This window comes from Phaenicophaeus curvirostris, chromosome 24, assembly GCF_032191515.1.
Source record: "Phaenicophaeus curvirostris isolate KB17595 chromosome 24, BPBGC_Pcur_1.0, whole genome shotgun sequence".
Lineage (NCBI taxonomy): Eukaryota > Metazoa > Chordata > Aves > Cuculiformes > Cuculidae > Phaenicophaeus > Phaenicophaeus curvirostris.
Window position 1 is genome coordinate 4,620,733 of NC_091415.1, and position 14,010 is coordinate 4,634,742.

The following is a 14,010-nucleotide window of genomic DNA, read 5'->3' on the forward strand; positions in this document are numbered from 1 at the left end:
TGGGACCAGGGGGGATGGTGCTGGGACCAGGAGAGATGGTGGTGGGATGAAGGGGATGGTGGTGGGACCTGGGAGACAATGCTGGGACTTGGGAGACAATGCTGGGACCAAGAGGGATGGTGGTGGGACCAGGAGGGATGGTGGTGGGACAAGAGAGATGTTGGTGGGATGAAGAGGATGTTGCTGGAACCAGGAGGGATGGTGGTAGGACCAGGAGGGATGGTGGTGGGACCAGGGGGGATGGTGGTGGGACAAGAGAGATGTTGGTGGGATGAAGAGGATGGTGCTGGAACCAGGAGGGATGGTGGTGGGACAAGGGAGATGGTGGTGGGACCAGGAGGGATGGTGGTGGGACCAAGAGGACAGTGCCCTCCCCGTGCAGCAAGGAGAGACAACCCAGTCCTCATCCCACATCAGGCTGGGATGCTCTGGGCAGCACTTGGATCCGAGCATTTGGAAGATGGTTTTAATCCTGCTGGGTTTCTCTCTCCATCCCTCCCTTCTCGCTCACACCCTGTCCCCCCCGAACCCCCACCTTCCCCCTGCACCCCCAGCCAGCTGCAACCTGCACTGCCTGCGACAGAGGGTGGAGAAAAAGCTGAAAGCAGCCATCAAAGCCCTGAAGAAATCCATCAACCAGGAGCGATTCCTGCTCCGCTTCGCCGGGATGGAGTACGAGGTGGCACGGAAGCTGAGCGTGACCCCAGAGCGGCAGGAGAGCTGTGGACCAGGCCAGCAGCGCCTGGGTGGCAAGTGTGGTAAGGAGGGACACACTGTCCTGGGTGGAAAACTGGTTGGGTGGAGGGCCCAGAGAGTGGTGGGAGATGGAGTTAACTCCAGCTGGAGGCCAGTGACAAGTGGGGTTCCCCAGGGCTCAGTGCTGGGTCCAGCCCTGTTCAATGTCTTTATCAATGACCTGGAGGAAGGCATCGAGTGCTCCCTTAGCAAGTTTGCGGACGACACTAAGCTGGGTGGAAGTGTTGATCTGCTGGAGGGTCGGGAGGCTCCAAAGGGATCTGAACAGGCTGGATCCATGGGCTGAGACCAACGGCAGGAGGTTTAACAAGGCCAAATGCCGGGTCCTGCACCTGGGGCACAACAACCCTGAGCAGCTCCAGACTAGGAGAAGCCTGGCTGGAAACTGCCTGGAGGAGAAGGACCTGGGGGTGTTGGTTGACAGCGACTGACCATGAGCCAGCAGGGGCCCAGGTGGCCAAGAAGGCCAATGGCATCTTGGCTTGGATCAGACACGGCGTGGCCAGCAGGGCCAGGGAGGTTCTTCTCCCTCTGGACTCGGCACTGGGGAGACCAAACCTCGAATCCTGTGTTCAGTTGTGGGCCCCTCACCACAAGAAGGATGTTGAGGCTCTGGAGCGAGTCCAGAGAAGAGCAACGAAGCTGGTGAGGGGGCTGGAGAACAGGCCTGATGAGGAACGGCTGAGAGAGCTGGGGGTGTTTAGCCTGGAGAAGAGGAGGCTGAGGGGAGACCTCATTGCTCTCTCCAACTCCCTGAAAGGAGGTTGTGGAGAGGAGGGAGCTGGGCTCTTCTCCCAAGGGACAGGGGACAGGACGAGAGGGAATGGCCTCAAGCTCCACCAGGGGAGGGTCAGGCTGGACATTAGGAAAAATTTTTTCCTGGAAAGGGTGATTGGGCACTGGCAGAGGCTGCCCAGGGAGGGGGTTGAGTCCCCTTCCCTGGAGTGGTTTCAGGGACCGGTGGACGAGGTGCTGAGGGACATGGTTTAGTGACTGATGGGAATGGTTGGACTCAATGATCCAATGGGTCTTTTCCAACCTGGTGATTCTGTGTGTGATTCTGTGTGTGATTCTGTGACCAGGGTGGGTGACCTGCTGTGTCCCTCCCTGGTGGTGCCAGCCCCACTGCCACCCCACTGATATCCCCCCTGGCTCTCAGTTAGCTGCTCGCAGGGCACGTATTACCACGGCCAGACAGAGCAATGCGTCCCCTGCCCTCCCGGCACCTACCAGGAGAAGGAAGGGCAGCTCTCCTGTGACCTGTGTCCCCGCGGCGATGCTTTCGGACCCGTGGGAGCCACCAACATCACCGGCTGCACAGGTGAGGGAGGGACACACAAGGGGTGGCCGTGCACCATGGCCAGGGTTGCAACCTCAACCTTCAATTGTCATCCCCAGCCAGATGAGGGGAAAGCCCTGAGCATCCCCAGCACCCACAGAAGTTGTTATTTTGGGCACTTGGAGGTTGGCCCAGAACAAGGCAGTGCTTGCTCTAGATTTATTGGCGCTGTCAAGGCGGGGAAGGGGAGAGGAGCCACACTAGGGGTGGGGGAGCCCGCGGCGTGTCAAGTGCCGGGACTGAGCGATGTCAGGATTGAGCGATTCCGGGTGCTGAGGCTGAAAGATGCCAGATGCTGGGACTGAGTGATGCCAGGATTGAGTGATGCTGGGTGCCAGGATTAAGTGATGCTGGGTGCTGGGATTGAGCGATGCCAGGGTCAAGTGATGCTGGGTGTTGGGATTAAGCGATGCCAGGGTTAAGGAATGCTGAGTGCTGGGATTGAGTGATACCAGGATTGAGTGATGCCAGGGTTAAGTGATGCTGGGTGCTGGGATTGAGTGATGCCAGGGTCAAGTGATGCTGGGTGCTGGGATTAAGCGATGCCAGGGTTAAGTGATGCTGAGTGCTGGGATTGAGCGATGCCAGGGTTAAGGAATGCTGGGTGCTGGGATTGAGCGATGCTGGGTGCTGGGATTGAGTGATGCCAGGGTTAAGTGATGCTGGGTGCTGGGATTGAGCGATGCCAGGGTTAAGGAATGCTGGATGCCAGGATTAAGTGATGCTGGGTGCTGGGATTGAGTGATACCGGATGCTGGGATTGAGTGATGTCAGGGTTAAGTGATGCTGAGTGCTGGGATTGAGCGATGCCAGGGTTAAGTGATGCTGGGTGCTGGGATTGAGCGATGCCAGGGTTAAGTGATGCTGGGTGCTGGGATTGAGCGATGCCAGGGTTAAGGAATGCTGGGTGCCAGGATTAAGTGATGCTGGGTGCTGGGATTGAGTGATACCGGATGCTGGGATTGAGTGATGCCAGGGTTAAGGAATGCTGGGTGCTGGGATTGAGCGATGCTGGGTGCTGGGATTGAGCGATGCTGGGTGCTGGGATTGAGCGATGCCAGGGTTAAGGAATGCTGAGTGCTGGGATTGAGCGATGCCAGGGTTAAGGAATGCTGAGTGCTGGGATTGAGCGATGCCAGGGTTAAGCGATGCTGGGTGCTGGGATTGAGCGATGCCAGGGTTAAGGAATGCTGGGTGCCAGGATTAAGTGATGCTGGGTGCTGGGATTGAGTGATACCGGATGCTGGGATTGAGTGATGCCAGGGTTAAGTGATGCTGGGTGCTGGGATTGAGTGATGCCAGGGTTAAGGAATGCTGGGTGCTGGGATTGAGCGATGCCAGGGTTAAGGAATGCTGGGTGCTGGGATTGAGTGATGCCAGGGTTAAGTGATGTTGGGTGCTGGGATTGAGTGATGCCAGGGTTAAGTGATGCTGGGTGCTGGGATTGAGTGATGCCAGGGTTAAGTGATGCTGGGTGCTGGGATTAAACAATGCTGGGTGCCAGGATTAAGTGATGCTGGGTGCTGGGATTGAGTGGTGCCGGATGCTGGAACTGAGCGATGCCAGGGTTAAGAGATGCCAGGTGCCAGGACTGAGCGCTGCGTGTGCCTGCAGGTCAGTGTCCCCCCGGCCAGCACTCCGCCGATGGCTTCAAGCCCTGCCAGCCGTGTCCGCGAGGCTCCTACCAGCCCGAGGTGGGGCGGGCGCTGTGCTTCCCCTGCGGCGGAGGGCTGAGCACCCGCCACGAAGGAGCCCTCTCCTTCCAGGACTGCGACACCAAGGGTAGGTGGGAGCCGGTCCCTAGGGCGGGGGGCACCCGGTGGGACCCCGCTGGAGGCTGACGCAGCCCCCTTTGCTCTCTCCCATCCTCCCCAGTCCAGTGCTCCCCCGGGCACTACTACAACACCAGCGTTCACCGCTGCATCCGCTGCGCCGTGGGCACCTACCAACCTGATTTTCGACAGAATTACTGCATCGCCTGTCCCGGCAACACCACCACCGACTTCGACGGCTCCACCTCGGTGTCCCAGTGCAAAAGTAAGCGAGCTGGGGGGCAGTGGAGGGGGAGAACAGGCATGGCACGAACCAAGATCCCTCCTTAAAAATCCTTCTAAATGCCTTAAAGTAGAGTTTGGGGTCGCTTCTGTGCTTTATGCATGGGGGCAGGCGTGGAGCGGTGCGACTAGAGTTGCCCAGTAACATACCTCCCCCATCCCAGTGCCCGTGCAACTGGCTCCCAGTTGAAGCGGCTCTTCGTGCCTTGCAGACCGGCAGTGCGGGGGGGAGCTGGGCGAATACACGGGCTACATCGAGTCCCCCAACTACCCGGGGAATTATCCTGCCAATATCGAGTGTACCTGGAACATCAACCCGCCGCCCAAGCGCAAGATCCTCATCGTGGTGCCGGAGATCTTCCTCCCTTCTGAGGACGAGTGCGGCGACGTCTTGGTCATGCGGAAAAACTGTAGGTAACCGAGTGTGTCACAGTGGGAGGTGGAACTGGATGGGCTTTGAGGTCCCTTCCAACCCAAACCATTCTAAGATTTTGGGGAATTGGGGGAGTGGAGAGGTTGGCATCACCCTGCCAACCCAGTGTCTTGCTGGATCAGGGGAATATAGAGGCTCTACGCATGGGCTGGGTTGCACACCTGGGTCTCAGCACTCCTTTCTTGGGGTAAAAAAGCTCTGTTCAGAGCTTTCCAGAGCAAGGAATGAAAAAACAACATCCCCGGTACGCAATGTAGGGTTTGGGGAGGGGGGAGCCTCACCAAACACAGACGATCCCCATACCTGGTGCCCCCTTCACCCTGAGCATTTAAGCTGTGGGTAGCTCTGCTGGTGGGCATCCAGCATCACGTGGCCTCTTGCTGTTCCCCTCCAGCCTCCCCATCCTCCATCACCACCTACGAGACGTGCCAGACCTACGAGAGGCCCATTGCCTTCACCGCTCGCTCTCGGAAGCTGTGGATCAACTTCAAAACCAGTGAAGCCAACAGCGCACGGGGCTTCCAGATCCCCTACGTGACCTACGATGGTGAGTAAGGGGATGCCAACCCAGCATCTGTGCCCAGTGTGGTACCCAGGTCACTCCCAGTTCATACCTCTGGTGTATTTGGAGGGAGTCGGCTTAGGGATGGGGACCAGGGACGTGGGGATGAGTGACAGCTCGTGCCTTACCACGTTTTTTTGGCTGCGTGTTGCAGAGGACTATGAGCAGCTGGTGGAGGACATCGTGCGGGACGGCAGGCTCTACGCCTCTGAAAACCATCAGGAGATCCTCAAGGTGAGCATGTCCACGCTGGGTCCTCACAGCCCAGGACTTGGGGCAATGCTGGGATGCAGGAGCATCCTTCCCTTTGGGTGTGTCCTGATGCCTTCCCTGCACCTGCGGCTTCGTTTTGGATCTGCCGTGGGGAGAACAGGGTGGGATGGTGACCCCCCCCGCTTCTGGCTTGGCTTCCCCTCAGGACAAGAAGCTCATCAAAGCTTTCTTCGACGTGCTGGCACACCCCCAGAACTACTTCAAGTACACGGAGAAACACAAGGAGATGCTGCCCCGCTCCTTCATCAAGCTCCTCCGCTCCAAAGTCTCCAGCTTCCTCCGGCCTTACAAATAGCCCATCGTGCTCCTACTGCGACCGGGCCATCCCGCAGCCAAGGAAAACCTCTTCTCCCTTCCTTCTCCTTTCCGATTTTCTCCTTCCTCCACTCGGCTCCACCAGGACGGCCACCTCTCGCCCCACAGATGTCCCCACCACGATTTATCCACTGCTCCCGTGCCGCCGGCTGGAGGGAGGGATGCTCCAGTCTCATCCAGCCTCCAGCGAAGCTGCTCCTCTCTTCCAAAGCAGCTTCTTCATTTTAGGAAACCGAAGAGCTGGTGTTTTCACCAGCTTCTGTTCTCCCTTTGGTTTCCATCCCACCAGGTCTGTCCCCGGGACATCGGGGACGTCATCGTCCTGGCACCGGCTGCAAGCCCTTTCGCAGAGGATGGCAAGAAGGTAACCGCCGTGTTTCTCGCAGCGCCTGGGGTCGTGGGGATTGGCGTCGCTTCGCAGAGGTCGGGGGAAAAGAATTCAAAAATAGCATCCTTGGTTCAAAAAAAAAAAAAAGAAAAAGAAAAAGAAAAACCAAAGGAGAGAGCGGCAAAGTGCGCCAGCAAACGGCAACCGTGGCGGCTCCGCGCTGGCGCTGGGAGGGAAGCGCAGCCAAGCCACGTTCCCGGAGAACAATGTCTGGGAGCGAAGGAGAAGAACTTTCAGCCGGGTTGGGGCTTTTTTTTTCCCCCCCTCACCCCCTCCCCAGACATTTGTGCCAAGAAACCAGACTTTCTTACAAGCTCTGCCAAAGAGTAACTCGGAAAAGCAAGCTTTGTGAAGAGCAGGAGTAAATGTTGGTGCACTAGGATATCCTCCTTTCTACCTTTTTCATATGAATTAAGTGCAATCGTTTGAGTCTTCTTTATATTATTTAGAGGGAAGGTTTTGTTTTGTTTTGTTTTCTACTAGAAACGACGATATTTATACCTGCCTGAGAAATGAGAATGTGCGTTTGTAACGAAAAAAAAAACCCCACTCCACTCACCTAAAGCCAACCCTGCTGACTGGTGGGTTTTCAGGCCTTGCAACCTTTTCTGCTGCATTTGCCCCCGATAAAAAACCCTCTTTGGGGAGGGAGATGGTGCCTCTCCTGCTTGGATGAGGTTTAGCAGGGGTTTGAGGCGCCTCGGTCCGACCACGGAGGAGAGGGAGCGGCTGGATCAGGCTGATCCACCGCAGATTTTGGGGTCGTTCAAGTGCTGTTGGGAGGAAGATGCAAAATTTGGCCCCGTTCCCTGCAGAGGCTCAGGATGAGCCAAGCCCCAGGGGAGACCCAGGACAGATGCCCCAGAACCTCTCCCCCAGGTATGGAGATCTGCACCCTCCGTGGCTCTGGGGAAGCTTTGTGCTTCCAGGTCCCTTCAGGTCCTTTCAGCTCCATCCCCCTCCACGCGCCCGTCCTGCCACGATGCTTCGGGAGCCCCTTCCAGGGGGTTGTAATCCTGGGGGACCCCAACCTGTCACCCCTCCTGTTTCACCTCCTTCCCCAGCTTCGCAGACAGGCAGGGCTGGGGACAATAGCCGGGTGGATGTCACCAAGGGGTTTGTCTCCCCCCTGGCATCTTCTGGAGCCCTGGGGACAGGCACCCGCTGCCACCGGTCACCCCTCTTCCTTCTCCCCAAGCTTTGCTCCTTTTCCAGCCCTCCCACCAGCTCTCGGCTTGTCACTTCTCTCTGCCTTCATCCCCATCTTCATCCTTTCAAGCACCCGGAGCTGCCAGGATTACAGCTTTCCCATCAGCAGGTCCCCTCCCATCTCGCCGTCCCCTTGACCACATCTGAGGTGAGCCCTGCTCCTAACGAACCAATTATTTATTGCTCTGCGCATCCCCTCTGGATCAGTCCTTGCCCAAACCAGGAGGCAGCTGCTGGCCCGTGTTTTCCCTCCTCGATCCACGCTTCTCCAGCGCCTCAAGAGCATCTTCTGGGCTCTCTTAGGGGTTGTGGGCTGGGTGAGCGCTGGCAAAGGGGGCCGAGCTTTGTCCCCAAGACGCATCGATTGGAAAAGTCTGTCCTGATTCATCCCAGCTGTGGATTTACCCCTCCTGCCGCCCGGCTCCCAGCCTGTTTGGAAGCTCCACATCTGCAGGCTGAGCTGTTTGTCACTGGGTTGGTGTCTGAAAGCAGTTGCTTTGATGCACAAAAGCTGTTGTAGGGATTTGGAGGGGGGAAGGGGGGTTTATTGCTGCGGGGCAGTGGAGCAGTGACGACCGAAAGGGTCTTTTATAGTTAGAAAGGAAAAAAAAAAAAAAAAAAAACCACAACAGCAAAACTAAAACCAAGCCAGGAATGACCAACCAGTGCGACAGAGCTGCTCACTGAGGAGTTCATTAATTCTTTGCGATTTAACAGCGGGGTCGCTCTGACCCTGACCCTGGGGCTCCTGGACACCCCCTGGTTGCCACCAACCGCCTTAAAGCAGCTTGGGAAGGGTGAGCTGGGCAGCAGATCCTCCTCTAACAGCCACAGACACCACCTAAGGGCTCCCCTGACCCCTTTCACCAAATAATCCCCCCCAAAAAAACCAGATCTCACCACCCTGCAGCTCAGCCCCTCTACACCCACACCCAGAAAAGGCTTGTAAGGCTGAAAACTGCCTCAGCAGACACCTCGGACGCATTGAATGTTGCGCCCCGGTGAGCAAAAATAGGAGTTGTTGGGGTTTTTTTTTGTTCTTTTCATGTTGGGATATTTATGTCTGCCTTCTGCAGCGGGCCTTGACGACCATCTCCAGCAAAAAGTGATTAAAGTAATGAGAAAGATGTAGTTCATGAAGTTATTTGCACTTGATTAAAAGAGAAAAAAAACAAAAATGTATCTGAACTTTGTAAAAAGAAATGTTTGCATTTTGTATTGTCTTTTTTTAATTATTAAATGGAATTTCTTGGTGTTGTGTTGATCTTTCAGAAACCGGCTCCGAGGCTTTAAAATTAAAGCCTTCTAACAGCAGGAGCCAAAGCTATTTTCATTGTTTTGTTCCCTCGGATGCAAGGCAAGCTCTGTTCATAGGGGTTTTTTTCCCCCCAGAAACTTAAATCCTACACAATTCCATAAGCTCACCCTTCACTACACAATGTATTTATTTATATACATTAGTCATGGAATGGGTTGGGTTGAAAGGGACCTCAGAGACAATCCAGTTTTACCCTCCTGCCATGGGCAAGGACACCTCCCACTGGATCAGGGGCTCCAAGCCCCATCCAACCTGGCCTTGAACCCCTCCAGGGATGGGGCAGCCACCACTGCTCTGGGAAAACTGGGCCAGGGCCTCCCCACCCTCACAGCAAAACATTTCTTTGTCTCAAGATCTCATTTCAAGCTCTCCTCTTGCAGCTGAAAACTGTTCCCCCCTCATCCTATCCCTGCCCTCCCTGATCCAGAGCCCCTCCCCAGCTTTCCTGGAGCCCCTTTCAGCACAGGAAGCTGCTCTAAGGTCTCCTTGGAGCCTTTTCTTCAGGCTGAACAACCCAAAGTCTCTCACAGCCTGGATGCAGCCCAGGACACTGTTCGTTTCTGGGTTCCAAGCACACATTTGGACAAGGAGCAGCTCCAAGGGGATGGAAAACTCTCTACCTTTACCCTCAAGTCTTTCATTGGGCTGCAGCTCCCACCCCAGGCCCCCCATTATTCCTGGCAGCCCCCACCAGCTCCTCCAGAGCAGCTGCTGGGCAGGATCCCATGGCCCCCACCCTGCTGCCCCACAAGCAAGGAGGCTGCTGGGTTGGGGCAGAGCCCTGCCTGCAGGACAGCTTCAGCACAGGTTAAAGGTCCCCTCTGGGGGCAAATCAGGGGCTGCAGCACCACTGCTGAGCAGTTAGTTAGATCTGCACCATCCCCTCTTAGTTGCGGCAACCACCACTTCAGTTTCACTTGTCCTAGATGTGATCAAAGCTGCTTCCCCTCCTACCCTGCTCTGAACACAGGATGACCCAACTCCTTCCCTCAAATCTCCCATAGCGTGATATTCCACCTAATTTCACATCCCTAGCAGCTCAACCTAGCATTTCAGATCTTTCTGGCTACAGGGAAGCCGGCAGCTCTTCAGCAAGCCCTTCCCACCAGAGTTTGAAGGAACACAACCAACCACGCAGCTGTAGGTGTCCTAGAAGTTTATTGCTGCCCTGTTAGTAGAGGCGCTGGGGCTTCCCCATGGTGCTCTTGATGTACAACGCACGCACGTTCTGCCAGTTCTTCTTCAGCAAGGACACCAGGAAGTTGATGGCCAGGTGGATGTTGTAGACCAGCTCATCCTCTGTCATCTTCACGTGGCCGACAGCCACAGCCAGACAGAGCACCTGGGAACAGACAGCAGGGTCACCCACTGCCCAACGATGACCAAGGGACCAACAGGACAGGACAGCACTGATCCAAACCCATCAGGCTACTAAATAATCTCATGCCTCTTCTGTCTGACAAACATGACCTAGATCCATGGAGTGGGTTGGGTTGGAAGGGACCCCAAAGTCCATCCAGTTCCACCTCCTGCCATGGGCAGGGACCCCTCCCACTGGATCAGGGGCTCCAAGCTCCATCCAACTGGGCACTGAAAACCTCCAGGGATGGGGCAGCCACCTCTGCTCTGGGAAACCTGGGCCAGGGCCTCTTCACTCTCGTGGCAAAACATTTCTTCCTAAGATCTCATCTTAATCTCCCCTCTTTCAGCTTGAAACTGGTCCCCTCGTCCCATCCCTGGCCTCCCTGTTCAAGAGCCCCTCCTCAGCTTTCCCTTTCCTGGACTTCTCCAACTTATCCATCCTATTTGGCATGTGGCACCCGTGGAGACATCTGGGAACACCATCTCTGAACAAACGCTTGGGTCGGGCTGCCCTCCTCCAAGAGCAAAGGTGACAGGGATGGGGAAACTAAGGGCCCTGTGCCGAACCGGTGCTGGAACAGGAGCAGGAGCAGATCCCAGTGCAACCCCATCACGTATCAGGCAGCACAGGACAGACCCTTAGCTCCCAACTCCACTGCTGACCACGGCACCAGCTCCATTTTCTGATTCGGACCCAATCTTTCTGCACACAAGATACCACCAGGCCAGGTCCCTGCCTGCCAGCCTCACCAAGGAGCCTGCAAATCCGCATTCCCCACCAGATAAGGACAAAAAAACAACTGAGCATCAGGCTCGGCTACTTCCAACATTCCAGCATTCGCAAACTATCAATTTGCCCTCCCAGGCCCAGATCAGCTGGAGCCCAAGAATGTTACCTTAGCTACCAGAGCTGTTAATTCCCAGTAACACCCCTGAGTTGCATTCAGACTGCTGGCACGAGATTAAAGCGCCCCAAGCAGCAAATTTTGGTTTTGGGGAGTCAGCTCGCTTCAACATCTCGACCACAGGAGCAGGTATCACAGATATCCTGCCTCTGGCAAAGAAGGTCACTTGCTTACTGCAAGAAGCATTAATTATGCTTGATTGTGCTCAGTATCGAAACATCGAGACCATCCAACCCTTTACTCTATCAACCCCAGAGCAAAGACTCCTCCTTCCTAGTCTCCACTTGCTGTTTTGTGAAGATGGAGAGACATCTACAGCCCAGAGCAGGGATGGCAACCATGCCCCGAACCCCGTCTCAGGCAGAGAGGATAAGTCCCACTTTACCTTCTTCATCTGGAACTTGATGGTAGATTTGACCTCATCCACCTTGGCCACCAGGTTCTCGTTGTGGGTGAGGAGGGATGGGAATTTGCCAGCTTTGTTCAGCCCTGGTCCCAGGATTCGAGGAATTTGCTTGATCAAGGACTCGGAAGCCAGGAAGGCATCGTACTTCTTAGCTGCCAGGAGAGAACTGATGCTGATAAGGACAGATTCACAGCTCCAACCCCCTCAACACAAGCCCTTCTGACTTTCTCCGAGTGCCACCCAGCTGAACCTCAGCTGGTTTTGCTAATATTGTATTAGGAATGATCCTGTCTCAACAGCCAAACCCACCAGAACTCAGTTCCACACCCTGAGAGCACACTCCTAACCACACATTTCATCTCCCTGAAGAAACTGCTGTTTCAGGAGCCACAGGCACCAAACACTGAACTCCGAGCTCCCACCACAGCCCGTGCACGCATGAAGGGAGGGAGACATGGGTGGATGACACCTCAGAGGGGCTGAGCTAGCAGCCCTGGCCTCCTACATCATCTCCTACCTGCACATGGCTCCAAAGCCAATTATGGACCTAGTGGGAGGTTTTAATTTGTCTGCCTAGGATATGTATCTGAAGGACACGGACTTTGTAGGGAGGGAAGGATTTTCTCTCTTACCAAGTGAAAAGAAAAAGATTTCATTCTCTTCATGTAAGAACTGCCAGACTAAAGCTGACTTTTCCCCCAGCCTTTCTCTGCTTCTGCTGCCCTCCAGCTCCCAAAACGGGAAGGCAAAGAACCAGCAGCTAAGGGTGAAAATTCCAGAGACAGGAACATTTTCCTGTACCCCTTCCTTCTGGATGACAACCACAAAACGGTTTGGGTTGAAAGGGATCTTTGATTGGGAGGTTGGAACTCAATGATCTTAATCAGGCTCACTTCTGGTGGGCTGACCTGTCATCCCTCCTCCACTGGTACCAGTTTGTTGGCTTTTCTGTCTAGATTCTAGATGGGTTCCTGTACTTCAGGAATTCTATTCCCTAAAGGTAACGAGGCAGAAGCCTGAACACAGGGAAAACCACCCCACCTACCTAAGCCTTCCGAGTTCGCCATAAAACTCAGAACCTGACCCCCACCACGACTCACCCAGCTTCTTCACCAGCTTCTTATTTTTGTTGAGCTTCTTCAGAGCTTCAATGTCCATGTGCGGGATGTCGACCGCTTTGGCCTCATCGCAGTGCTGCTGGTCGCCCAGCAGGCAGACCGAGAACTTCGGCCGTGGGGTTGACTTCAACCTAGGGATGGAAGATTTTAAAATTACAACAACCCCCCAGAGCCAAACATGCTTCCATGGGAGCCAGCACGGAGGTACCTTACCACAGCGTCTGAGAAGCTTCCTCCACAGCTCCAAACCTGCCCTCTTGAGCAGGGCGGTGGGGACGGCCCAGAGACCTCTCCCACCTCCCCTCATGTTTTAAGACCCAGGGTGAGGGTCCGTCCAGCCGCTCCCGCTGCGCCGGGGCAGACTGAACTACCCGAGCAGTTCAGCGCTGCGGCCTCCCCCCGGCTGAGGAAGAGGAGGAGGAGGCGCAGGCTGAAGGCTGGGTGGGAGCAAGAGGATGTCGAACCTGACGGTGCCGGAGAAACGCTTGTCCTTCTGCGGGTCATAGTTCTTGAGGCTGATCTGCAGCTCCACCGTCTCCACGAACCTGGGGAGAAGGAAAGGGGTTAGGAAGAGGGGAGGGGGGGAAAGAGGGGAAGACAGAGAGAAAAAAATGCAGGGAACAGGGAAGAAAAGGGGGAAGCAGGACCAGGAGTTAAAAAAAAAAAAGGGGGGAGCAGGAGAGAAAAAAGGGGGGTCGGGGAGCCGGGGAGAGAAAAAAAAGGGGGATCAGAGAGGGGGAAAGAATGAGGATCAGAGAGGGGGAAAAGAAAGGGGGTCAGGGAGAGGGGGAAAGAAAAAGTGGGGCGGGGAGGGGGGGGAAGAAAAAGGAGAATCAGAGAGGGGAAAAGAAAGGGGGTCAGGGAGAGGGGAAAGAAAAGGGGGGCGTCAGTGAGGAGGAGAAAAAAAAGGGGGGAAAGGGGAGGGGGAAGCAGGAAGCAGGGACAGGGAGGAAAGGGGGAGCAGGACAATGGGGAAAGGGGCAACAAGGAAGAGGAGGGAAGCAGAGAGGGGAAGAAGAAGGGGGTAAGAGAAGAAGGGAACGCAGCTGAGGGCCCAGCCGGGGGCTCTTACTTGCGCTTCTTGACCCTGCTGCCCTGCAGCACCTCCTTCACCGCCTCGTACAGGGTGTCCCGGGAGACTTTGCTGCTGCGGGGGGGGGAGGCAAAACGGGCTCAGGCCTCGCTGGGCCGCGGAGCCCCCCGAGCCCGCCCCGAGCTCCCCCCCGGCCGCCCCCGCACTCCCCCCCGCCGCCCGCGCCCCCCCGGCCGCTCGGGGCGCCCCACGAGGACGGGGCGGGCGCGGATGGCGGAGGATGGAGGCGGATGGAGCGGAGGGGCCCGCACCAACCTCATGGCGGCGGCTGCGAGGGAGGAAAGGAAAGGAAGAGCCCGCCCCGCCTGCTATAAATAGCGGGAGATCTCGCGAGATCTCGCGGGCGCCATGCTGGGCGTGGCGCAGTGGGCGCGGTGTGGCCGCCATGTTGGGAGTGGCGCCTGGAGCCGTGCTGTGAATAGCGGAGCCTGCTTAGAGTAGCGGTGAGTAGCATCTAGCGCCACGTGGGAAGGGGAACA

At 56.1% G+C, this 14,010-nt stretch overlaps 2 protein-coding genes across 5 annotated transcripts in view; one reads left to right on the plus strand and one right to left on the minus strand.

The window, feature by feature from the left end:
* SCUBE3 (signal peptide, CUB domain and EGF like domain containing 3) overlaps positions 1 to 6,144 on the plus strand; it is a 44,152-nt gene extending 38,008 nt beyond the window's left edge. For 2 of the 4 annotated variants that reach the window (XM_069875954.1, XM_069875953.1), the window contains 8 exons: positions 555 to 758; positions 1,916 to 2,077; positions 3,710 to 3,877; positions 3,971 to 4,132; positions 4,362 to 4,559; positions 4,977 to 5,129; positions 5,299 to 5,378; positions 5,563 to 6,143. In XM_069875954.1, coding sequence (XP_069732055.1) covers positions 555 to 758; positions 1,916 to 2,077; positions 3,710 to 3,877; positions 3,971 to 4,132; positions 4,362 to 4,559; positions 4,977 to 5,129; positions 5,299 to 5,378; positions 5,563 to 5,712 — 1,277 coding nt within the window. In that variant the 3' untranslated portion in view covers positions 5,713 to 6,143. Of the gene's footprint in view, positions 1 to 554; positions 759 to 1,915; positions 2,078 to 3,709; positions 3,878 to 3,970; positions 4,133 to 4,361; positions 4,564 to 4,976; positions 5,130 to 5,298; positions 5,379 to 5,562 lie in introns of all 4 variants that reach the window. The other 2 variants (XR_011339056.1, XM_069875952.1) reach the window with 2 other exon arrangements.
* A 3,644-nt stretch (positions 6,145 to 9,788) lies between these two features.
* RPL10A (ribosomal protein L10a) lies at positions 9,789 to 13,825 on the minus strand. The gene is made up of 6 exons (XM_069875992.1): positions 13,787 to 13,825; positions 13,511 to 13,585; positions 12,903 to 12,983; positions 12,421 to 12,569; positions 11,300 to 11,472; positions 9,789 to 9,989 (listed from the first exon to the last, which is right to left on the minus strand). The coding sequence occupies exons 1-6, from the start codon at positions 13,789 to 13,791 to the stop codon at positions 9,819 to 9,821; spliced, it is 654 nt and encodes a 217-aa protein (XP_069732093.1). The 5' UTR covers positions 13,792 to 13,825; the 3' UTR covers positions 9,789 to 9,818.
* Positions 13,826 to 14,010: the final 185 nt, after the last annotated feature.